This window comes from Budorcas taxicolor, chromosome 19, assembly GCF_023091745.1.
Source record: "Budorcas taxicolor isolate Tak-1 chromosome 19, Takin1.1, whole genome shotgun sequence".
Lineage (NCBI taxonomy): Eukaryota > Metazoa > Chordata > Mammalia > Artiodactyla > Bovidae > Budorcas > Budorcas taxicolor.
Genome location: NC_068928.1, coordinates 18,625,036 through 18,651,282, shown reverse-complemented (window position 1 = coordinate 18,651,282; position 26,247 = coordinate 18,625,036). Strand labels below are relative to the sequence as shown.

The following is a 26,247-nucleotide window of genomic DNA, read 5'->3' as shown; positions in this document are numbered from 1 at the left end:
CTGTATAATATTTTGTTTGGTTGGGCAATATCATAATTTATTTAGCCAATAACATATTAATTATCATATTAATTCCATTGACTTTTGTAGTAACTTTCTAATTATTGTCCTAGCATTGTTGTTGTTTTTTTTTTTTGGCAGGTCATTTGCTATAGGAACTATACTGAAACCTAAATATTTTTGGTCACTTTTTTCTCAGAAACCATCAGTTGTTCCCAACTGACTCCCAAGAAAAAATACAGTCATCTGACTGTAATCTGTATCACTGCTTGTCATTCTTTCTTGTCATCTCTGTTCTTTAACTCCAGTGAAATATGCACGTTACACATTTTTAAAGTGACTTGACATGTGGGGCTCACTGGGATTAGAGTTGCCTAATAAGTAATATTCCCTTTTCCCCACCTAAGTTCAAAAACAGAAGGGCAGAGGGAGAGAAAAGGCGGGAGGGCAGCACCCAGCAATCAGCTGTTTCCTTTATTTCTGATAAAAATGATTAAAAAGTGGGACTTTAGATCTTGTACACACAAGATACATATAGGCTTGCTAATACTTCACCTTGAATTAGAATCTTCCCCATCTCTTGCACAGCTGGGTAACTACAGGCATGCATCACAGAGGCTGGCAAGCTTTTTATCGTAACTGGAGAGAAGACCAGAACATATCTTTTCTGTAGGCAGACAAAATTAGAATGGAGTGGATGGCACTGAATTGAGCATAGTTGACTCTTTTTTTTTTTTTTAATCATCTCACCATTCCTCCTATAATGAGGAGTGACTTGGGAGAAGGGAAAGAGGCCAAGGGGTAATGCAAGGTGCGTTTTAAAAACCACCATCTCTGTGAAGCTTTCTGCCTGTCCCCAAATGCCACCCATATACACAGACTACACGTGAACAGAGAAGCTATATCTCTTTCATGTTCTGCACCATCATTGTAACATTGAGTTGTGATAATGTGTTTTATGAATTTATCTTCCCCTGGACTGTTGGCTCTTTTACATTTCATGTCTTCATGTCTTTCTATGAGTATTTAACGTATCTGGCTTACAGTTGATATTTCATAAATATTTGTTGAATGAAATGCTAGACTGTTATGTTATGCTTGCTTTCTCTAAGCCACATCGCTTGTCTTTCAGTTAGGACCCTAAAAATTGTTTTATTTTTTATTTTCAGGTTCAGAGCTTCATGATAGTTTCTCTTCCTAAATAGTTTTATTTGGCCACTTTGTATCAGTTGGTGTTTTGGGCTTTGCCTCTGCTGAAGTGTCAACTGTAGTAACTAATCAGCTCTGGCACCTAAATTAACCATTTATTGTTGAAATACTTCAGTAGTTGTAGTTTAAAACTTCAAAGCAATGTTCTTTTAATGTCATCTTGTATTTTGTTACCTTTAAGCAATTTTACTTTCTAAAGGGTAAAAAATTACTTAGAGAGTGAACTAACTGCCTGAAAGAAATCTCCTGTACTAGGTAAATGCTTCAGTACAGAGAAGAGAACTAGATTACAAACTTGCTATATTCAGGTTACTTAAAATCAAACTGATGTTTTTCTGACATGTGGAGAGCTTAGAAGTTGACACTCCTATGTTCACAACAAGAAAAAGTTGAAAACAGAAAATCAGCAAATCATCTTAAATTCATCAGAGAATTGAAGGGCAATAAAGGGAAAACACTAGAGTGACAGCCAAATTCAGAAAATCCCATTTTACAGGGGGAAACTGCTGCTGGAGTCAGTAACTGGTAGGAATGCTTAGACTGTAATTGACAAATTACTTGAGGTTGACTGTGGGTTAGTTTAAGAAACTCTAGGGCGCCCTCTGTCTGAGGCACCCACACTTTGTGAGTTTGATCTCTAGAAACTCTTCCAGATTCTCATGCTGAAGATTGGAGAAAAGTCCCTTTGTGCTCTGGGCAGGGAATGGGGAAAAGTAACCGTTTTGGAATATGCCCATAGTGTTCTGTTCTCTCCTACAGAGGCCTGCCTTCGAGGGAAACTACCAGAGCCTAATCTGACCTATAGGATGGGCAGCTACCCAACTCCAGCTTCCTCTAGCCTTCTTGAGTCACATAAGAGGAGAAAAATAGCTAAGAAATTCTTCTGAAGGTCACAGCCCAGGGACTCTGGCCCAAGAAAATAATGGAGATATAAACATAAGATTGTAGACTGCTTCCCCTCCCTAGGAGCTCACTACTACATCAGTAGGACTCCAAAGTATTATTAGTGGGTTACAATAGAGAGCTGCAAACAGACACTCTAAGAAGAAATTCCTACGGAAACCCAGACAATTCGGTAGATAAAAAATAAGGACACTGGAAGAAATCAACACCTACAGCAAACATGAAACATAAAACACAAGCCAAGTCCTAGCCAGATGAACATAGAATCTTCCGCTAAAGACCTCTTTATCTCTGTTCCTGCTACCCATTATGGCTTGGATCTTTTAACAAAAAATTACAAAGCATACTAAAAAGCAATAATACTCATAGTCTGTAGAGACAAAGCAAGCATAAGAACTAGATTCAGATGTAACAGATTTTGGAATTACCAGATTAGGAATTTAGAATAACTATAAATAATATGTTAAGGGCTCTAACAGAAAAAAGTGGACAACATGCAAGAACAGATAGGTGATTTAAATAGAGAGATGGAAACTCTAAAAAAGAGTCAAAGGAAATGCTGGAAATCAAGAACATTATAATAGAAAGGAAAAATGCCTTCAGATGGGCTTTATCAGTAGGTTGAACACAACTGACAAAAGAATTCAGTTCAGTTCAGTCACTCAGTCGTGTCCGACTCTTTGCGACCCCATGAACCACAGCACACCAGGCCTCCCTGTCCATCACCAATTCCCAGAGTTCACCCAAACCCATGTCCATTGAGTCGGTGATGCCATCCAACCATCTCCTCCTCTATCATCCCCTTCTCTTCCTGCCCTCAATCTTTGCCAGCATCAGGGTCTTTTCAAATGAGTCAGATCTTCGCATCAGGTGGCCAAAGTATTGGAGTTCCAGCTTCAACATCAGTCCTACCAATGAACACCCATGACTGATCTCCTTTAGGATGGACTGGTTGGATCTCCTTGCAGTCCAAGAGATTCTCAAGAGTCTTCTCCAACACCACAGTTCAAAAACATCGATTCTTCAGCACTCAGCTTTCTTTATAGTCCAACTCTTACATCCATACATGACTGCTGGAAAAACCATAGCCTTGACTAGATGGACCTTTGTTGGCAAAGTCATGTTTCTGCTTTTGAATATGCTATCTAGGTTGGTCATAGCTTTCCTTCCAAGGAGTAAGCGTCTTTTAATTTCATGGCTGCAATCATCATCTGCAGTGATTTTGGAACCCAAAAAAATAGTCAGCCACTGTTTCCACTGTTTCCCCATCTATTTCCCATGAAGTTACGGGGACAGATGCCATGATCTTAGTTTTCTGAATGTTGAGTTTTAAGCCAACTTTTTCACTCTCTTCCTTCATTTTCATCAAGAGGCTTTTTAGTCCCTCTTCACTTTCTGCCGTCTAAGTGGGGTGTCATCTGCATATCTGAGGTTATTGATATTTCTCCCGGCAATCTTGTTGCCAGCTTGTGCTTCTTCCAGCCCAGCGTTTCTCTTGATGTACTCCCCATATAAGTTAAATAAGCAGAGTGACAGTATACAGCCTTGACGTACTCCTTTTCCTATTTGGAACCAGTCTGTTGTTCCATGTTCAGTTCTAACTGTTGCTTTTTGACCTGCATACAGGTTTCTCAAGAGGCAGGTCAGGTGGTCTGATATTCCCATCTCTTTCAGAATTTTCCACAGTTTATTGTGATCCACAGTCAAAGGCTTTGGCATAGTTAATAAAGCAGAAGTAGATGTTTCTCTGGAACTCTCTTGCTTTTTCGATGATCCAGCAGATGTTAGCAATTTGATCTCTGGTTCCTCTGCCTTTTCTAAAACCAGCTTGAACATCTGGAGGTTTATGGTTCACGTATTACTGAAACCTGACTTGGAGAATTTTGCGCATTACTTTACTAGCATGTGAGATGAGTGCAGTTGTGTGGTAGTTTGAGCATTCTTTGGGATTGGCATGAAAACTGACCTTTTCCAGTCCTGTGGCCTCTGCTGAGTTTTCCAAATTTGCTGGCGTATTGAGTGCAGCACTTTCACAGCATCATCTTTCAGGATTTGAAATAGCTCAACTGGTATTCCGTCACCTCCACTAGCTTTGTTCATAGTGATGCTTCCTAAGGCCCGCTTGACTTCACATTCCAGGATGTCTGGCTCTAGGTGAGTGATCACACCATCATGATTATCTGGGTCGTGAAGATCTTTTTTGTACAGTTCTTCTGTGTATTCTTGCCACCTCTTCTTAATATCTTCTGCTTCTTTTAGGTCCATACCATTTCTGTCCTTTATTGTGCCCATCTTTGCATGAAATGTTCCCTTGGTGTCTGTAATTTTCTTGAAGAGATCTCTAGTCTTTCCCATACTGTTGTTTTCCTCTATTTCTTTGCATTGATCACTGAGGAAGGCTTTCTTATCTCTCCTTGCTATTTTTTGGAATTCTGCGTTCAGATGCTTATGTCTTTCCTTTTCTCCTTTGCTTTTCACTTCTCTTTTTTTCACAGCTATTTGTAAGGCCTCTTCAGACAGCCATTTTGCTTTTTTGCATTTCTTTTTCTTGGGGATGGTCTTGATTCCTGTGTCCTGTACAAAATTAGTGAACTTAAAGATATGTCAATAGAAATTTTGAAAACTGAAATGCAAAGAAAAATAAAAACTTAAAGTACATCTTATCAGAATGTGTGGAAGGTAGTGAAATGTAGTATTTAGAGCATTAAATGCATATATTAGAAAAGGAGGACCTAAAATGAATGGCCTAAACTTTCACCTTAAAAAACTAGAGAAAGTTCAGTATAAACCTAACTGAACAGAAGGAAAGAAATAAAAATTAGGTTAGAAATCAATGAAATTAAAAACAGGAAACCAATAGGATAAATAAAACCTGATTGTTTGAAAATCAGAGGGAAAATTTTTTATACACACGAACACTTAAATAATTAGATACGAAGCTTCATTATAGATCAGAATTAATAGAATAGCCAATGAGTTATCATTGGTATGTGAGAAGCAGGAGGGCTTAGATCTTTTAGAGGGACATTTGAAAGAGTCTGAAGCATACCTGCTGCTGGTATGCTTTTTTTTTAATTAAGAAAAAGTTCCCACAAAGACTAGACAAGAATGTCAACGTTTCTAAGACTCTCTTCTGACCCTATTAATAAATCGTGAATTTTTTCTTTCATACTACAAAGCTCCTATACCTTCCATATTTCAGATTCGACTTATTGTTGTAGCTTCTTAAGTGATCTCCCTGCATACAAATCCCCATATCTCTTTTTAGTTATCATGTATCCCAAATTCATTTTCTGCCTCTGGCTTCCCTGCAACCTTTGCCATGTGAATTAATCATGTCTCTCTCTGGTTTGCTATTTTTGTCTTTTATATCGTCGAATAATTGTACTTGTTACTTGGTGTGTACTTGTCTTTCCCCTCTTTGAGAAACTCAAAGGCCAATTACTATTGAATCCTCACCATGTGGCCTTAAGATGGCAAATAGTAGATGCATGGTAAATATTTATTGGATTGAATTGAGTGCTTGCCCTGCCTTCCACTTTCTGAACGGCCCTTCTTTTTGCCTGTGCAAATTCTCTCCCTCCTTTAGAACTCACCTAGCCCACGAAATCTTTCCTGCCCGTAGTCTACATTCATTTCTAAACTCTTACTGTATCCACATGCTGCATTACATAGTGAGCTGCAGGGAATCTGGAGTGGTGATTTCAGTCTCCCAAACTTTTATACGTAAACTAGTATAGAAATAGGACATTACTAGTTAAGAGATTGACAACGAATATTTACTCAATGATTATTTTGGTAAGGTACCTTGCTAGTTTTTAAGAGGACAAAGATGAATACATCCTTCAAGGAGCTTACAGTTTTGTAGGGGAGATAAGGCATATAACAAGTAGTTAAGTACTGACTTTCATAGGGAATGTGTTTTGAAGAGTTCAGATTACACCAGTTGGGCAGCTCTAGTAAAGGTTTGTGGATTTGACAGCCATGGGGTATAATTTACTCTTTTGTGGTGCTGTGATTAGTTGCTCAGTCGTGTCCGGCTCTGCGATGCCATGGACCATAGCCCGCCAGGCTCATCTGTTCATGGGGATTCTCCAGGCAAGAATACTGGAGTAGGTTGCCATGCCCTCCCTTCAGGGCAAGTGAAAGTTGCTCAGTTGTGTCCGACTGTTTGCGACCCCATGGACTATAGAGTCTGTGGAATTCTCCAGGCCAGAATACTAGGGTGGGTAGCCTTTGCCTTCTCCAGATCTTCCAAACCCAGGGGTGGAACCCAGGTCTCTTGCATCACAGGTGGATTCTGTACTAGCTGAGCCACCAAGGAAGCCCAAGAATACTGCAGTGGGTAGCCTATCCCTTCTCCAACGGATCTTCCCAACCCAGGAATCTAACTGGGGTCTCCTGCATTGCAGGTGGTTTCTTTGCTAACTGAGCTATCATGAATCTTCCCAATTTAAACCTCATGAAATAGGCATTATAATTGATGAAAAAAATTGAGCCTCAGAGAGATTAAGTACCTTGATCAAGGTCAATAAGTGGTAGAGCTGAAATTTAAACCTAGTAAGTCTGCCTTCTGAACATCTGCCTTTAATCATAGCACCAAGACTTCAGAATCGTACAGAAGAGGGCCTTTCCTGGCAGTGCAGTGGTTACTTCATGCTTCCACTGCAGGGAGCATGAGTTTGGGGTGAGGGAACTAAGATCTCACATGCTGCATGGGGTGGCCAAAGAAATAAATTGAGTTGCTCAGTTGTGTCCGATTCTTTGCGACCCCATGGATGGCAGCACGCCGGGCCCCACTGTCCATCACCAACTCCCAGAGTTTACTCAGACTCATGTCCATTGAGTCGGTGATACCATCCAACCATCTCATCCTCTGTTGTCCTCTTCTCCTCCTGCCTTCAATCTTTCCCAGCATCAGGGTCTTTTCAAATGAGTCAGTTCTTTGCACCAGGTGGCCAAAGTATTGGAGTTTTAGCTTCAGCATCAGCCCTTCCAATGACTATTCAGGACTGATTTCCTTTAGGATGGACTGGTTGGATCTCCTTGCAGTCCAAGGGACTCTCAAGAGTCCTCTCCTGTACCAGTTCAAAAGCATCAATTCTTCAGTGCTCAGGTTTCTTTACAGTCCAACTCTTCGCATACATATGTGACTACTGGAAAAACCATAGCTTTGACTAGATGGACCTTAGTCGGCAAAGTAAAGTCTCTGTTTTTTAATATGCTGTCTAGGTTGGTCATAACTTTCCTTCCAAGGAGTAAGTGTCTTTTAATTTCATGCCTGCAGTCACCATCTGCAGTGATTTTGGAGCCCAAAAAGCTAAAGTCTGTCACTGTTTCCACTGTTTCCCCATCTATTTGCCATGAAGTGACGGGACTGGATGCCATGATCTTAGTTTTCTGAATGTTGAGTTTTAAGCCAACTTTCTCACTCTCCTGTTTCACTTTCATCAAGAGGCTCTTTAGTTCTTTGTTTCCTGCCATAAGGGTGGTGTCATCTGCATATCTGAGGTTATTGATATTTCTCCTGGCAATCTTGATTCCAGCTTGTGCTTCTTCCAGCCCAGTGTTTCTCATGATGTACTCTGTATATAAGTTAAATAAGCAGGGTGACAATATACAACCTTGACGTACTCCTTTCCCTATTTGGAACCAGTCTGTTGTTCCATGTCCAGTTCTAACTGTTGCTTCCTGACTTCCAGGTTTCTCAAGAGGCAGGTCAGGTGGTCTGGTATTCCCATCTCTTTAAGAATTTTCCACAGTTTCTTGTGATCCACACAGTCAAAGGCTTTCTCATAGTCAATAAAGCAGAAATAGATGTTTTTCTGGAACTCTCTTGCTTTTTCGATGATCCAGCAGATGTTAGCAATTTGATCTCTGGTTCCTCTGCCTTTTCTAAATAAATTTCCTTAAATAAATAATAATAAATAAATAAATTACCTTAAAAAAAAGTCTTACAGAAGAATTAGCAACACTAATTGGATGTGGGGAGTAATGGACTACTGCAGACAGTAACGACATCAGCAGTTCCTGAATGACCTGATTGAAGCAGTAATCGTACCATTGACAACATGGGGAACACAGAATAAGACATTTAAGTATGAGGAAAAAATCAGCTAATTTGGAGCAAACTAAGTTTTAGGTACAGACAGGAGAAATACCTAGAAGTTAGAGATATCAGGCTTGATAGGAAAGGAGGTTCAAAATAGGGCCTGAATGGTCCCAAAATATTGAAAGCATGTCAGCTTTACTGAAATCATGGAAAATAAAAGTTTAAAATGTGAGATGACGTTTCCTCAGTTCAGTTCAGTTCAGTTCAGTCGCTCAGTCGTGTCCGACTATTTGCGACCCCATGAATCGCAGCACACCAGGCCTCCCTGTCCATCACCAGCTCCCGGAGTTCACTCAGACTCAGGTCCATCGAGTCCGTGATGCCATCCAGCCATCTCATCCTCTGTCGTCCCCTTCTCCTCCTGCCCCCCCAATCCCTCCCAGCATCAGAGTTTTCCAGTGAGTCAAGTCTTCGCATGAGGTGGCCAAAGTACTGGAGTTTCAGCTTTAGCATCATTCCTTCCAAAGAAATCCCAGGGCTGATCTCCTTCAGAATGGACTGGTTGGATCTCCTTGCAGTCCAAGGGACTCTCAAGAGTCTTCTCCAATACCACAGTTCAAAAGCATCAATTCTTCGGTGCTCAGCCTTCTTTCTTCACAGTCTACTAGATGGACAAAAAAAATTTTTTTAATTAAAAATCCTGTATTAAAAAAAAAAAATCCTGTATTAAATTTGTGAAGATATAGGAGGATAATTGGGCTTCCCCGGTGACACAGTGGTAAAGAATCCACGCAAATGCAGAAGATGCAAGAGACATGGGTTTGATCCGTTGGTGGGGAAGATCCCCTGAAAGAGGAAATGGCAATCCACTCTGGTATTCTTGCTGAAAAATCTCTTAGACAGAGGAGTCTGACAGGCTACAGTCCATGGAGTTGCAAAGATTAGGACATAACTTAGTGGCTAAACAACAACAAGAGTTTTTATACACAGTTCTCAAAATTGCCTTTTTTTTTTTTTTAATAATTGGTTTGTTGAAATCAGGATTCCAGAAAAGTCTCAACATTGCATTTAGCTGAATATCTCTTTAAGGAGTCTCTTTTAAAGAATATGTCTGTTTGTTTGCTTTTAACTGGTTTTGCTTTTTTTTTTTTCTCTTGGTAGGTTAGAACAGTCAGAGAGCCTTGAGGAAAACCAGCGAAACCTCCTTCAAATGACTGAAAAGTTCTTCCATGCCATCATCAGTTCCTCCTCTGAATTTCCCCCTCAGCTACGAAGTGTGTGCCACTGTTTGTACCAGGTATGCTTAAGGTTAGAGATTACCATTATTAGTCCATAGCTACATTTAAAAGAATGCTCTACCAAAGAGGGGTTTAGCTGCTAAACCAGCTGCTGATAGTGGGTGATTGATAATACTGAATCAGTTTGGATGAATACTACATTAGGAACTGTTTAAATTGGCTTTAAAAATGCAAAGTAGTTTAATGGGGTACTTTAAAAATAATACATTTTCCTTGCATTGAGAACAAGTTTAAAATGTACCAATCTACTGGGTATAGTAGATGTGATTCAAGTTAGATATGTTACACAGTTTTTGTTGCTGATTTTATCTTTTACCTGAATTATTCATGGGGTCTTTCACATATGAGGTCAGTCTTTTCCTTGCTTTTTGTTTTGTGAAATGCTTAATCTCTGATTTTGATTTCTTCTCTTAAATTAATTTCTTTAATTAATTTCTTCTCCTAAATTAAACTCTATTGGGTTTGTGTCAGGTTTCCCCAGGACAAGCTGATGTTTATTTTATATAGAATGCTACTTACATTGCATCATCATTCACATCCAATTATTAGACTTTCAACACTAGAACTGCAAGCAATGCTTCTGAGTTCAGATGTTCACAGTCATCCCCTACTTGCTGAGGAAATTACACCTGTGTTCTATTATGGCTTCCACAATATTTTTGATTGGCATATGCAGCTTCAGAAATGGTTTAATCACTCCAAGGAAGATTAGTGCAAATCCACATTAGCCTAAAACTGATTCTGGAAGAAACATTAGTGGATCTGGAGTTTGGGATAAGGCCAGGTGTAGGATAAAGAATTTATGCATTTACCAAAACCCATACCTTTTGTGTCTTTTTCTTTGCAGAGTTATCCCCAGCCATTTGTTTTTAGCACAGGGCTTCAGTTGCTTGGAGACATTAGCAAGATCAGTGAAATCATCATTTTAAAAAGCTGTTTCAGGCTGCTCTGTGTGAATTTCACCCCCATTGCTATTTATAAAGATGTATCTGCTGTATCTATAAAAAAAAAGTTTCATCATATTCATAGATGATGAAAAGCATACTTAGCGTTAAAACTCTCTTAATTCATCATGACTTTTCCTGCCTTTTTCAAAATAGCTTGAGGAAGCTTAGGAGAGCCCCATATGAGTTTTGCAGGTAGTTAAATCTGAAACCAGAGGGTAGTTTATAGTATGAAATCTAATTTAGTAAATAACATCTTAAGTTTGGGCATTATTCAGGTTTCTCTTTAAGTCCGGTTCAGTCCTTCTTCTGTTGATAAAACTAGGCAGACTAGAAATGGTAAACACATGTTAAAAATAGTCTGGACCAACTTCTTGGTTGGCCTAATAATAACTTTTCAGAGAGCAAATGAATTTCTAAAGTGGCAGGGGCTTTGACTTTAGTTGGTTAAAAGTGATTGACTACAATTAAAAGAGTATTGACTACCTGGTTACATATATGGTCTAGTAGATTTTCATAGAAATTCTTCATGTAGTTGTCTCCCTAAGTGCTTGGCACTTAGTAAGTACTTAGGAAATATTTAATGAAGGAATAAATTACCCAGTTCCTCCCACCCAAGTAAACAAGATTCTTGCCAACTTTCATAGTTAGGAAGGGAAGGAGGTAGTAAAAATAATGCAGAAAATAAAGCCAGATGATAATTGGTGGCTTATTAACCACTATGTGTTGTGCTTTTTAAAACATTCCATAATACAGTATCCCATATTACAACAGACCCAAATCATTATATTAAGATTTCACATACAATTATTCTTCTTAAGAATATTATTTAAATGTTAGTGCAGTTTTTGGAATTGTTGGATAAACTTATTATTGGAATGTACAGTACTATAGAGGATAGATGTGCTATGTTATTTATAAATAAGGGTTTGTTTTTTAATAAGTGACTGATAATGGGAAATTTTGCATTTGCTAATTAAAAAAGAAAAATAAACTTAGATCTCAAGATATTCTTTCATTGAGTCTCCTTGCAAATGTAGTTTTTCCCCTTAGTTTGCTCTTTTATTTTTATTCATCTTCCATCTTCTGGCTTTTCTTTGCCCTTTTGACTTTGGCAGTAACATAATGGTACCTTTGTACTTTTATGTTCTGTTGGGAGGGATAGTAGTCCATTGTTTTTTTTCCCTCTAGTAAATATGTCTCCTGCTTTGGGACCTGCTAGGGAAAATTTGAAAGCTATGTGAGTACATTGCTAGCTAATAAATTTCTCCGAGCTTTAGGTCTTTTTACTAGAGTTAGTATTTTTGACTGTTAAACCTGTTTAAAATCATGCTTTACCTAGCTCTTTCATTTTATATGCCTCCTTACTTAGCGGTCTGGGTTTAAGGTTATATCGAAATGGCCATGTGTTAGATTTATAACTGAGACATTTTTTCATGTGTTTATTTCCACGTTCATCCTGATAGTTTTGGAATAATGAGAAAGTATTCCCAGAGTGGATATTTTCCTAAGTTGTGGTGAGAGAATTCTGAGAAAGAGCTAAATATAATTCTAAACAAATGTCATCTTTTCCTGGCAAATCTACTTCTCCAAACAGTAGTTTACAGAAAAATTTTAAGGCTATAATTGCTGGTTGTATACCATGATTGAAAACAAAAAGTGTACAAAACTGCATTTTTGTGATAAATTGGGTTACTCATGCTTTTAGTCTAAAGTTTGAATCAAAGCTCTTTGAGATAAGGACTATGTCTTCTTGTTTGCTGTCTTCCAGTGCTTAGAATGGGTATCTAGCAATTAGGTGCACAGTAACTACTTGGATGAGTGAATGGATGGATGGATGTACAAATCAAACTAACTTTAAATCTCAAGTTACAATGTTGAATCACAGAAATCCTGGAATAAAATGCCTTGTATGGTAGATTGAAGAACTCTAATTTGTTTTCAAAATATTTTAAAAGTAATTTTTTTAAACTTTTAATTTTTTGTTGGGAGAGAGAAAACAATTATTGTTAGCAACGATTAACAACGTTATGATGGTTTCTGGTGAACAGTGAGGGGACTCAGCCATACGTATACATGTATCCATCTCCCCTAAACTCCCCTTCCATCCAGGCTGCCACAGAACATTGAGCAGAGTTCCCTGTGCTGTACAGTAGGTCCTTGTTGGTTATCCATTTCAAATATAGCTGTGTGTATGTGTCCATCTTTTAATAGAGCTCCTTGGCCTAGAAATGACTCTGAGAGTTGAAACCAATATGTCTCTGGATTTGAGAGGCTTTTGGTGATGGTTTTTTGTTTGAGACATTCTGATAAATGGTGAAATCTGTGAGAAATTTTAAGCAGGTTTACAGTTTTATTCTATGATTTTCTCTGCAGTTTCTTCACTTTGATATTAATGCTTATTTCTAGTTGAGCTGATAACATTCTTTTCCCAAATGTTGCAGAGCTTGTAACCTTCTCTGGTTAGAACTTTTTCAGGAAGCAGCCTGCAAACAAAAATAAGTGAAATTTTAAGAGTAATCTTTCTTAAAAGAGAGAGACTTTTATTTTTCTATTGTAGTTAGTCATTTAATGTTTATTTTTTAATCAGTAGTATTATAAGTTCAGTATCAACTATTGAAAAAAGAGCTTTTAAGTCAATTGAAGGATACACAGAGAAGTATATATAAATACATGTAAATCAAGAAAAATTACATAGACACATAGAAGTATTTTTAGAGTATGATCTACTTGTAATGAAGATTTTATATAAAATTCATCAAAAGCTAGGAATTAACTGAAATGTAAATATTAAATATCCTCAGTTCATTTGAGGAGAAATTTTCTGCGATTTATAGCCAGAAATAGTAGATATGATTGTCTCCACATTTCTTGCTATTTATTTAGTGCTTTGGCTTAAAGACATAATAAAGATTAAAATCCAGAAGTAAAACTTGTCCCTCAAAATTCAGTTGATTTCTAATTTTTTGTTGATTCCATTTGTGTTACATTTTGATTGTGTAATTTTATGTACAAGCCAACATTGTTTTTGTTGCTGTATGTAGTTGGTGCTGTGACTTGTTTGTGCTCATCTCTGTTCTGTAGGCAACTTGCCACTCCCTACTGAATAAAGCTACAGTAAAAGAAAAAAAGGAAAACAAAAAATCAGTAAGTTTGGAGAACTTTTTTTTAGCTGTTTCTTTCAAAGCAAAACAAAAAATCTTTTGCTGTTTGTTAAGAACATCTTCACTTCAGCCTATTTGACCTTCACTGTAAAATCATTCTACTAATTCTGGCACAAAATAGCTTTCATTTCAATTAACCCTGGAATTAAGTTACATTGAAACATCTCTGTGTTCCTTTGGTTTGATTTATCCCAAAGGCATTTTGGGGGCATTTGGTGCATTTGATATCCCTGGTCTAATTTTATTATTGTTATTTTAAAAATTATAAATGAATGCAAAAGAAACTTAATTTCAAGGCCTTAGGAAATGCTGACTCTCTTCATTCTTGCTTCTTGTTTGCAGGTAATGTGAGTGATTTAACTAGAGATGAAAGTTTTTCTTAATTGCTAGAAGTACATAGAAGGAAACTGTCACTTTCTAAATCTTAACTAAAAGTAGCTAAATTTTATTTTTTACTTAGATTTTTATCTGGACAGTCTCAGCCAGGATTTAGATAATTGTTCTTAGCTTATAAAAATTCTTATGGTGAAACAAAACCACTTTTACCTTAGAGAAAATCTTTATAAACTATTGGGACTGAGAATATAGTACTTTTGAAATAAAGAAAAGCAATGAGTCTTTATTTATAGAGAAACACCTCATTTGCAAACATGATACGCATGTACTACCTGCTTCTGTAAACTTGCCCTAATTTAAAAGGAAGAAAATTACGGTAGTCATAATTATTTTCTTCTGGCAGGTGAAATTTGTCTAAAATATTAACATGCATTCATTTAAAATTTGCCATTATCTGTCAGTATGACTGATCCTTATCAGGCTTAGTATTACCTTTGTTCATATAATCCAAATGAATTTAGAGAAAGATGTAAAGAAAACCTGCAGGAGTCACATAGATAGTTTACTTTATTTATTTATTTATTTATTATTTTTTTAAGATAGTTTACTTTAAAAGGTAAAATTTAGTATATAGTATTCATCTGGTTTCACCTTTCATTTTCGTCTGAGCTTTACCTTCAGTAAATTTGTTTTAAATTCAGAACTAAATTAAAATTTAGAAACATATGCTTTTATATACATTCAGGAGATTCTTTTTTGGGTATGTTACGTAAATTTGGTCAGCTGTGAGCAAATAGATTGGATTGGATGGCCATCTTGCTTAACAAAAACATTTCTTTCTAATGCTTCAGCCTTCTAATTCTCAGCGTATGTGGATTTAACATAATATACACCATCACTGTTGAAATTAATTTACTGTTTCTAACACTCTTGTTCGGTGTTTACTAATGCCATTTTGTAGTATATTACATGAATTAAAATTCAGGCTTTCTCTGTTTCTGGAGCATGTTTTCTAGCCTTCCTAACAGTGCTTTATTTATTAAGATTTTATCTACAGTTGTTCCTTGAAATGTTTTTTTCTACTAGTGTTATTTTCAGATTTCAAAAAAATGTTTCTGGGTAACACCAAGTTTTGGAATGCATTTCTCAGCACAAGTGATATGAGGTCCTTGTGGATATTTTAGAACACATTCTGAAGTGTGAAGACTGTGTAGTTATTATAAACCTAAAATGTTGGTTTATGGAGTTGTTGGCATAACCGAATCTAATGATCTTTTTAAAAGCAAGTTAACTTTCTTTTGGGGTCTATGTACCATAGATTAGAATATTTAAAATATATAGAGAAGGTTCTGGCTTCTGTTATGTAGCTGTGTAGTCATAGATAATTCTCTTTATTAAACTCAAACATGTACTGTATAATTAGATTTCCTTTGAAGTTATTAACCTAACTCATTTAGATAATTACAGATGGATGGGTTGTGATCCTCTTGCTGATGTATCATGTATGACTACATTTATTTGTAACCTGTGGTTCACCTTTTATGAGTAGGGGGAAGTAAAAGGGCCATTTGACTAATGGCTTCTGCATACAGACTGGCTCTACTTTGACCTTTTATGCTGCAAGTTTTTTGGATATAAATTCGATTTTTACCGGTTAAAAATAAAAACAGTTTGAATATGTATATGTTATGAGGTAAAATTATACTGATGTTAATTAGTGGTGACAGGAAAAGAAGTTTTTTAATAAATTAATTCATAAAACTTGTTGAGCATTTTTATAGATATTGATTGTTTTATCAGATTTTAGTTCCCAAAATATACTGTCACTGATGAGATACATAATTATATGACACGTGAAATAAGGTGTGTTCTTGTAGTGTGGATACCCTGAGTTCTGACATGAATGATTTTTGAAGATGTGGAAGAGAGTGAAGGTGTAGTACCTTTCATAAGTTTCACAATATTTCTTTTGGGAAATGATTCCGTCAGACAGTCGTTAAATTCTGAGATTGAATAATATTGAGTAAACATCAGGTATAAATGTGAGTCACACTTTAAAAACTTTTCTCTCCTGGAAAAAGCCATTAAATAGCTACTCTAAAAATGCATTTGAAAAGAGTTCTCCATGTGCATATAAGTGATTGATTTTTTTTTTGAGACACTTTCTCAGCAGGTTAGTATTTTATAATTAATCAGTTCTTTGGAAACCAAACTCTTGACTTTCACTTTTTTAAAAACCTTTTCAGGATTTTAATGGATTAAACTGAACATAAGCTATTCTTTTAAAACAACCCTTTTGCAATGAAATATAAAGCAGTTTTTAATTCCCTTCCTTTTTGCTAGCTCAAAAGCTTTAAAAATTTCTAGGTTGTTGATCTGTTATTTTATGTTTTAAGATTAAAATTTATGAGTTCTGAAGAAAACAGTAGCAGTGGTGGTCTGTGAACATTCTGAAATTAGATGAAGAATTTTATCTGTGCGAAAATAAACATTATTTTTTTCTGTTCCTACTCCCCAGAAGGTTAAACACAGTACAACAGTGGTAAAAGCGCTTGAATTTTCTTCTGAATTCTGTTTCTAAAACTGTATTTTAGCTAAAAATAGCTTTAAAACAGTATTTAGGCTTTAAAGCCAGTCTGCTAAGGCTGCTGTATTGAACCCCCTTCACCAGTTCCTCTGAAGTGTAAGGTCGTCGTCCTTCGTGGAGTAGCACAGCACTCAGAGCACTGTGACACCAGGAAAGCTTTCTGAGCTGTGTACTACACAGGAAGGTGGGAATGTATTAGTTACAGCTCACCCCTACTATCACCTCTCACAAAGATGTTCTTAGCTTAGAAAACCATTCTCCAAAGTCTTAATTTTACTGCCTTCCTGTCAAATATAATTGAAAATTATTTGGAGATTTTAGACAGTGAACAAGAACACAATTTAAATGTATACCACATGAAGCACTGAAGAAAATAGAATGAAGTGAAATAATTCTTACTCTTTTCCAGAGTTATAATCTGGACTCATGAGCCGTGTGAATTCATGAAAAGAAGTGTTACTTTACTGAGGCAGTGTGAAGAAAACTAGAGCTCTGTGAGATTCTGCACCTAAGTCGTATTTTCTCATTTCCCCGCAATAGCCTTTGAAATGCAGTTTTATCCTCAGAATCCCAGAACATTGAGTTGGTGTACTGTGGCCTTGTAGTTAGTCAGCACTGCTTTAAGCAGCAGTTAACCACGCTAAGCATGAATAGTTGTTTAAAAGTTCTTTAAAAGTAAATATGTGTGTTATCTGTTAAAAAAAAAGTGAATTTCAGAATAATACAATTTTCATATGTTAATTTAAAACCTACCTACTTGTTAATTTAGGACCTACTAGGAGAGATGGGAGCTGAGCCAGCTTCATAGCACTTTCCCAGTCTAATTTACCTTGAAAGTGGAATATTTTATAAAAAGAAGATAAATCCACGTGAAATGTTGGGCTCACATTATTTTTCAGTGTGGGCAACCATTTCTTGTATCTTTAACTTTTTTCATTTGACAGAATTACAAGTTGAGGTACTCATGGGGATTCCCTCTTTTAGGCTGGTGGGATCCTTTTTTCTTTTAAGTCCCCAAGAATTCCCATTCCTCCATGGTTTAAATAATAAGTAGGTCCTTATATTATAAAGCATTCTGATGAAGAAAAAGAACTGGCAATAACGTTACTTGTAAGTAAGTTTTTTCTCTTGATAGGAATCTAAGAAAACTAAGTTTTATTTTGTATATGGCAAGCATTTTGCTCAAGAAATTCAATTGTACCTGGTATACAACAAAATGTAAGTATTCACTATTAGGTATTGGATTTTTCAGTGGTATGCTGTTGAAAATTTAACTCTGCCCCACAAGAGTTGACCACACTCTCGTGTCTCTTAATCTTAGTAAAATATGATAATTTTTGTGTGAAAAGTTATTCTGCTTTTGTTGCTCAACAGACCTGCAGTATAAACAATGATGATAAAATTAATATCTTTTTTCAGATCTCTTCTACAGAACTCATCTATGAGACTTTTTTTTTTTCCTTAGAGACCTTCATTGTGATTTTAAATGATACAGGATAAAGAATTGAGGATAAATTTTTGTTTACTGATATTTTGGAAGTAGGAAAAATTATAAATGTATTGTTTACAAGGACTGGTCTATTCAGATTCTTTGTGCAAAATTTGACTTTTAAACTCTTTCTTCCCATTTTTTTGTTTTAATTCAAACCATGTACTCAACCCTCAATTCCTTGTTTTTAGGTGGTTAGCCAGCGTTTCCCTCAGAACAGCATCGGTGCAGTAGGAAGTGCCATGTTTCTCAGATTTATCAATCCTGCCATTGTCTCACCATATGAAGCAGGGATTTTAGATAAAAAGCCACCGGCTAGAATCGAAAGGGGCTTGAAGTTAATGTCAAAGGTGAAGAATCATTTTGATAATATAACTATTTAAAGTTTCTCTTCCATAAATTTTCAGTTTTTTTATTCACTGTACTCTCTCTTAATTTTTGAAATGCCCTGTGGTTTTCCCTTACACGCTTTTGTTTTATTTTTATTTCTTTATATGATAAAGAAATTCATGAGACTGATACTGATGGAACATCTTATCATTTGAGAATATTTTAGCAAATGTCTTCTGAAGATGGTTTTCTGTGTAATCATTTTGGAAATTCCGAAATGGGAAACAAAATGTATACTATATTATTTTTCAAAATACATTAAATTTTTCATGTCTGTTTTTATATGTATAAATATATATGTGTTTATATAATTATATTTAGGAAAGCATAGAAACAGAATGATCAATAACTGATTTAAATCACCAATAGAAATTGTATCAGTGAGAAAATTAATATTTTTTAATTATATGGATGTGTAGATTTCATAAATAATCAGATCCTTTATAACCTTATTTTATTGTTTAGATACTTCAGAGTATTGCCAATCATGTCCTTTTCACAAAAGAAGAGCATATGCGGCCTTTTAATGATTTTGTGAAAAGCAACTTTGATGCAGCACGAAGGTGAGCAGCCTGCTACTTAGCCAGTTGCTCTGTTTGGATCAGATACTTTCAGTTTCACTTAAGTCCATGTACTTCATCTAGATGGAACTCCTTTGTAGGTTTTTTTCTCTTGAGGTCAAGAACATAGTTAATCTTATTTCACTATAAAAGACATTAATGAAGTAAAGTGATATTCTTTGTAATTTGGTGATTTCCATATTTAAAAACCAAGAGAGATGTTTGACATAGCTACTAAAGTAAAGGATTTGAGTTTACCACAAGATGGAGGAGAGGTAGAAGGAAAAAGATTTCTTTCAGTAAATACTAAAACCAAACTGGTACAGATAATGCATTATAGTGTATAATCACAATTTTTTATGTTAGAATATTTTTGATACTTTAATTTGGAAATGTATGTAAACTAAAAAGTTACTCTTTAAACCAAGTAAAGCAAATGCATAAGATTTTGTTCATTAGTAACTGGACAACTGTTGGAAGTTTTGTGATTTTAGAAAACTTGAGTTCTGCTCGGTACCCATAACTAGCCAGTTGCTTCTTTTTATCTCTGAGTTGTTGATTTGGTAAAGTAGGTTTAATACTGTACTTAACTATGAGTTGATTTTAGAGAAGCAAATGAGATAACTTATGAGAAAGAATTCTACTTTTCATACAGTGTGAATCTAATTGATTTGACTTATAGTCTAAGCTATACTTCTACAACTCTTTTTTAAAAAATATTTATTTCATTTTATTTTTTTAATTTTATTTTTACTTTATTTTACTTTACAGTACTGTATGGGTTTTGCCATACATTGACATGAATCCGCCACAGGTGTACATGAGTTCCCAGTCCTGAATCCCCCTCCCTACAACTCCTCTAATTTTTTATTATAGTTCATACTAACTTCTTTCTGATTGGAATTTAAAAGGTATATTATTGGACTGTAAATCGTACTGGAAAAAAAATGAATGTCAGCATAGGCTTCCCATTCTGTGTCTATCCACAGAAAGATTGACTACCCATAGAAAGTTAAAAGAACAAAGGTTCTGATCCTGACTTTGACCTAACAGGTTGTATAACTTTGGAGAGGTCTTTTGCCTTGTCTGGGCCTCCATTTCTTTATCTGTAAAGTACTGATAGATTCTCATCTATCTAAATTTTGTTGTCTGACTTCAGAGCCTACTTTGAAGCTGAAGCCAGGTATCAAATGGAAAACCAAGTTTCTCCTTGTCTCTTCTTGTTTTGCTTATAGTTACATGTGTGAATAAAACCTCCATATTTGTAATACCAGTAATTTCACAGTTACTTCACATAAATTTAATTGAAACATAGATATGAGTATATCTGGTTTTTGAAATTCTAATAACTTTGCATTTTTGAAGGTTTTTCCTTGATATAGCATCTGATTGTCCTACAAGTGATGCTGTGAATCACAGTCTTTCCTTCATCAGCGATGGCAATGTGCTTGCTTTACATCGTCTGCTATGGAATAATCAAGAGAAAATTGGCCAGTATCTTTCCAGCAACAGGTAAGATTTCTCAGTCATGGGGATATTGAAAACTCTCACTTTAAATTGATAAAAGTATTGGTCATGAATAATGCCTTTTACTTTGTATCTTCTTAGAATAAGAATTATGATTTTTAAAGAGTAATGTAGACCTTTAAAAATATGTAGGCAAAAGCTTAAGTCATATTAATTGATCAACAAACCTATATAGGTATTGTAGACTTTTTAAAAAAATACTAAAGCTAAGAGGGAATTCTCTGGCAGTCTAGTGGTTATGAAAGACTCCACACTTTCACTGCTGGGGCCTGAGTTTGATCCCTTGTGGGGAAACTAAGAATCTAGCCAAGGAAACAAAAAATTAAACTGAGAAATCACAAATGAGCCTTTTGGATTTATTCTGGCTTGCAAACATAATATTACAACAAGCCACAGAGAAGTTTAAATTTACTAGGTCAAATGAGTCTTGGCATCTGAGTTTAAAGAGCAGCTTAATTCTTAGGAAGTTAATAATTAAAACATTGCTGCTGCTAAGTCAGTTCAGTCGTGTCCAACTCTGTGCGACCCCATAGACGGCAGCCCACCAGGCTCCCCTGTCCCTGGGATTCTCCAGGCAAGAACACTGGAGTGGGTTAAAACATTGCTATTCTATTGCAATTCTATAGTAATCCCATTTGTGATACTCTGAAGTACATGCAAATGAAGTTTTACATAGGCAGTACTTAATAATTGAAAATTATTAATTTGGGAATTGTTTCATTAGCTGTTTTTAGTTAAAGTCTCTTGTAGCCTGAATTATTTGCTGTCCTTTCTATAATTGTTACATATGTTTACAGTGGCCCAGATTCTTATGTATGAGTTCTCTTACAAAGGTCAAATGAGTACAGATTATTTTTAAATTCCAATAAAAATGGTTTGCTTATTCATAGGAAAAGTAGAAGACCGTAAGGAGGGAGATGCTTCATCTGTGTGGCACTTAAAGTGGAACTTTTAAATGCAAACATTCTTTTATATGCATCTTTTAAAATACAAACTTATATGACTTAAGTACATATTCATGTACTTTAATACCAGTTTTTTTTCAATTTTTTTTTAAAAAGACACATTTCAAACATACAAAAAAGTATTGACTATAATATAACAGAAATCCATGTCTACTGCCTAGTTTTAACATTTTTTATTTTGTTGAATTACTTCAGATCTTTATAACATTTTATTTCTGGGAGAGAAAAAGATACAACTTCTCGCTTGTGTAACTGACAAGAAAAAGAAAAGTACGGGTATAACATAGGTACATATAAAACAGTTTTGTGTGTTTTAAAACTTTATAGCAATGATACAGTGAATATAGTCTCTTCATATAATATTCTATTTGAGAATTACCATTTATTTAACTTATCTTAGTATTTTATTGAATGGCTATATCACAGTTTATTTTCATACTTCCTAATTGATAGATATTTAGGGTTTCCTGTTTTTCGTTATTTTAAATGGTAATGTAATAAATATTCTTCACATTTGTCTCCTTGTGAATTACCCAAATGCATAATTGCTGAGTTCTGGGGTATACACAGCCTCAACTTTATTAGATATCGCCACATAATTTTTTATAGTGTACATACTGATTTATGCTTTGACAGTACTATGTGAGAGTACAGTGTACACCTCTTCACCAAAATTGGCACTAACAAATGTCATAATTTTTTTTTGTCAGTTTGATGTTTGTGAAATAGTATCTTGTTATCTTTAGTTTTAAATGTTTAATAGTTGTTGAAAATTCATATTTACCCTGGTTAAGCAGAAATCTGATATCAGGAACACTATGTCCACTTCCTAAACAGTGGTCTCTCCAAATGAGTTCTTTTCATCCTGAGAAAAACTGGATTAGAATGTTATTTTTACTTACTGGTTGCCTATTTAATGGTAATAGATTAAGAATACTAGAACATAATGAAATTTTATGTAAATTTTTTAGTTGAGGAATGGTGCTGTTGCTAAGATGTCTCAGTTATACTTAAAACCCCTGAGGTCTTTTGGGTGCTATTTACAAATGAGCAGGAACCACCACCGGACAGTAAAAAGAAAAGCAGCCAGTGACAACCTAAACGTGTTTTTCTATACCCTACTGTGTGTGGAAAATAGCTAGTGGAAGCGCCTGTAGGGCACAGGGAGCTCAGCTCGGTGCTCTGATGACCTCCAGAGGTGGGATGGGGAGGTTCAAGAGGGATATGTATACATCCTCCTGATTGACTTCGTTGTACAGCAGAAACTAACACAACATTATAAAGCAATTATACTCCAATTAAAAAAAAATAAAGAAATGTGTTCTGCTACATGTGAACTGCTACTTTTTTCCTAAGTAGTTTCCTATATCTAGGGATCACAAAGCTGTTGGAAGACGACCTTTTGATAAGATGGCAACACTTCTTGCATACCTGGGTCCTCCAGAGCACAAACCTGTGGCAGATACACACTGGTCCAGCCTTAACCTTACCAGTTCGAAATTTGAGGAATTTATGACTAGGTAAAGTACCACCTCGACATGATGATTTCTGTCTTTTTCATTGAGCTGCAAGCTTTACCTCCAGGCCACTTGTTAGATATGCTTGTATATTTCACAGAGGATTATTGGGAAAGATGTACTTTATAACCACATTGCCATGTTTTGGGGTCCCACTTTTCTCTTTACCCTGTATATTGTTGCAATATGCTTTGTTTCATGGTTGATTTTCTCGTAAAAAAATAATAACATCTTGTTGAATAATACTGTGTCATGTTATTTTGAGTTGTTTTTATACTTAATAGTTAAAAGGAAGGTAGATAACATTATTTTCGTATTATAATTATTGGGAAAATAGAGTTCAAAGTGAGTAATTTGCCTAAGATTCCATCCTAAGTCATAGGTCCTTTGGTTCTAAGTGCTAAACTCTTTCTATCACATGATAAAATTTTTCAGAAGTCTCCTGGAAGTTAATTGTACAACTTTTAGACTGAGGTCAGAAATATGGTAATACTGCTATAAAATTTCTTTCTGTGAACCTTTGTTTTGAATCTCATTGAGATTTGGATCCTCATTGTTAGACATTCACCTCTGTGTTGTTACTGTGAAGATAGTTTGCAGAATTCTTTAGTCTTTTAAAGTATCTTTCATAGTACTTTATACTTAGTCACTTAGTACTTCATAGTGAGTATGGGTTAAGTGTTTTGTTCATAGTGTGTGCCAGAAGCAGAAAGGAAAGAACAGAATATGACATTCTAAAGTTTAGTTCATATTAATGATTTTTATATAATGCTCCATGGATTGTGAGTACCTGTTATTAGTCATATTACATACAGATGATAGTTTTGTACATGACTCCAGTTTTTTGATATTGTTAAAAGAATGTAGGAATATGTAACAATCTCCTTTCAAGCTTAGTTGTTATCTTTAGTTCTGTTACATTTTCCCATGTAACAGATATTTCAGTTCAGTTCAGTCACTCAGTTGTGTCAGACTTATTCCTATGTAATTAAAGGAATATTTTCAATGCAAAATTTTGATGTTACTTAGTTGAAAATTATATAAACATATAAAACTATGTTTTATTCAGCATTACTAAGGATGTCCTTGCCATTTTTCCATTTTTCAAACAAAACTTCTTTATTAGTCCTTTTAACCTAAGACCCCACCTTCCTACAAAACAATCCTCTGTGCTTTTGAACACTAAATGCTATAACATGTGTAAGATACTTAGAACAATATCTGGTGTATATATAAAGTGTTTCATAGGCATTAAACGATATTTTTGTTCTAAGTTTCCACTGATGCTCCCTGAGACTCATTTTTCTTTTAAAAAATGGAAGTAGCTTTATAATGTTGTCAACTATAAACTAATAATTGTTAAATTAGTCAAAACATAGAAATCTAAAAAGGGAAAATTTTTCAGTTATTTCATCTCTTAGAGATAATTCAGTTAACATTTGGCAGATAGCCTCCTAGTCATTTATCCATACATACGTGTACCTATTTCCCTTCTCAGATGCTATATGTTGTCTCCATTAATATTGAGCAAATGCTCACTTGGTAGCAGCAGTATGATGAACTGAGGTACTTTAAGAGATGGAGGTTATAGAATGAGAAGTTCCAACATATCTAATAAATAGAGCTTAAAGAGTAGTGAAGAGGTAATATTTGAAGAGACAACAGATGAGATTTTCCAGAGCTAGTAAATGACATAAATCTTTGGGTTAAAGACACTGTGTTAAGCAGAATATATAATAGTTAAACCATGCCCTTTTTTAAACTGTATTTAAATATATTTAAGTGTATAAGTATAAAAGTATAGGAAGCATCCGTACAAACAAAGCTAGTGGAGGTGATGGAATTGCAGTTGAGCTGTTTCAAATCCTGAAAGATGATGCTGTGAAAATGCTGCACTCAACATGCCAGCAAATTTGGAAAACCCAGCAGTGGCCATAGGATTGGAAAAGGTCTGTTTTCATTCCAATCCCAAAGAAAGGCAATGCCAAAGAATGCTCCCACTACTGCACAATTGCACTCATCTCACACGCTAGTAAAGTAATGCGCAAAATTCTCCAAGCCATGCTTCAGCAATACTCGAACCGTGAACTTCCAGATGTTCAAGCTGGTTTTAGAAAAGGCAGAGGAACCAGAGATCAAATTGCCAACATCCTCTAGATCATGGAAAAAGCAAGAGAGTTCCAGAAAAACATCTATTTCTGCTTTATTGACTATGCCAAAGCCTTTGACTGTGTGGATCACAAGAAGCTGTGGAGAATTCTGAAAGAGATGGGAATACCAGACCACCTGACCTGCCTCTTGAGAAACCTATACGCAGGTCAGGAAGCAACAGTTAGAACTGGACATGGAACAGCAGACTGGTTCCAAATAGGAAAACGAGTACGTCAAGGGTGTATATCGTCACTCTGCTTATTTAACTTATATGGGGAGTACATCATGAGAAACACTGGGCTGGAGGAAGCACAAGCTGGCATCAAGATTGCTGGGAGAAATATCAATAACCTCACATATGCAGATGACACCACCCTTATGGCAGAAAGTGAAGAACTAAAGAGCCTCTTGATGAAAGTGAAAGAGGAGAGTGAAAAAGTTGGCTTAAAGCTCAACATTCAGAAAACTAAGATCATGGCATCTGGTCCCATCACTTCATGGCAAATAGATGTGGAAACAGTGGCTGACTCTATTTTTCTGGGCTCCAAAATCACTGCAGATGGTGACTGCAGCCATGAAATTAAAAGACGCTTACTCCTTGGAAGGAAAGTTACGACCAACCTAGACAGCATATTAAAAAGCAAAGACATGACTTTGCCAACAAAGGTCCGTCTAGTCGAGGCTATGGTTTTTGCTGTGGTCATGTATGGATGTGAGAGTTGAACTATAAAGAAAGCTGAGTGAGTGCCGAAGAATTTATGCTTTTGAACTGTGGTGTTGGAGAAGAATCTTGAGAGTCCCTTGGACTGCAAGGAGATCCAACCAGTCCATCCTAAAGGAGATCAGTCTTAGGTGTTCATTGGCAGGACTAATGTTGAAGATAAAACTCCAATACTTTGGCCACCTGATGCAAAGAGCTGACTCATTTGAAAAGACCCTGATGCTGGGAAAGATTGAGGGCAGGAGGAGAAGGGGATGACAGAGGATGAGATGGTTGGATGGCATCACTGACTCAATAGACATGGGTTTGGATAGACTCCGGGAGTTGGTGATGGACAGGGAAGACTGGCATGCTATGGTTCATGGGGTCACAAAGAGACATGACTGAGCGACTGAACTGAACTGAAGTATAAAAGTGATACTCAGAATCAGGGA

The 26,247-nt window shown here is 35.8% G+C and overlaps 1 protein-coding gene across 1 annotated transcript in view; it reads left to right on the top strand.

Annotated features, from left to right (window-relative positions):
* The window catches only part of NF1 (neurofibromin 1), a 249,573-nt gene that overhangs the window by 130,031 nt on the left and 93,295 nt on the right, over nucleotides 1-26,247 (top strand). The window contains exons 30-35 of the mRNA XM_052658746.1: nucleotides 9,326-9,461; nucleotides 13,491-13,553; nucleotides 18,174-18,332; nucleotides 18,838-18,935; nucleotides 20,298-20,444; nucleotides 22,798-22,944. Of these exons, the coding sequence (XP_052514706.1) occupies nucleotides 9,326-9,461; nucleotides 13,491-13,553; nucleotides 18,174-18,332; nucleotides 18,838-18,935; nucleotides 20,298-20,444; nucleotides 22,798-22,944 (750 nt within the window). The remainder of the gene's footprint in view (nucleotides 1-9,325; nucleotides 9,462-13,490; nucleotides 13,554-18,173; nucleotides 18,333-18,837; nucleotides 18,936-20,297; nucleotides 20,445-22,797; nucleotides 22,945-26,247) is intronic.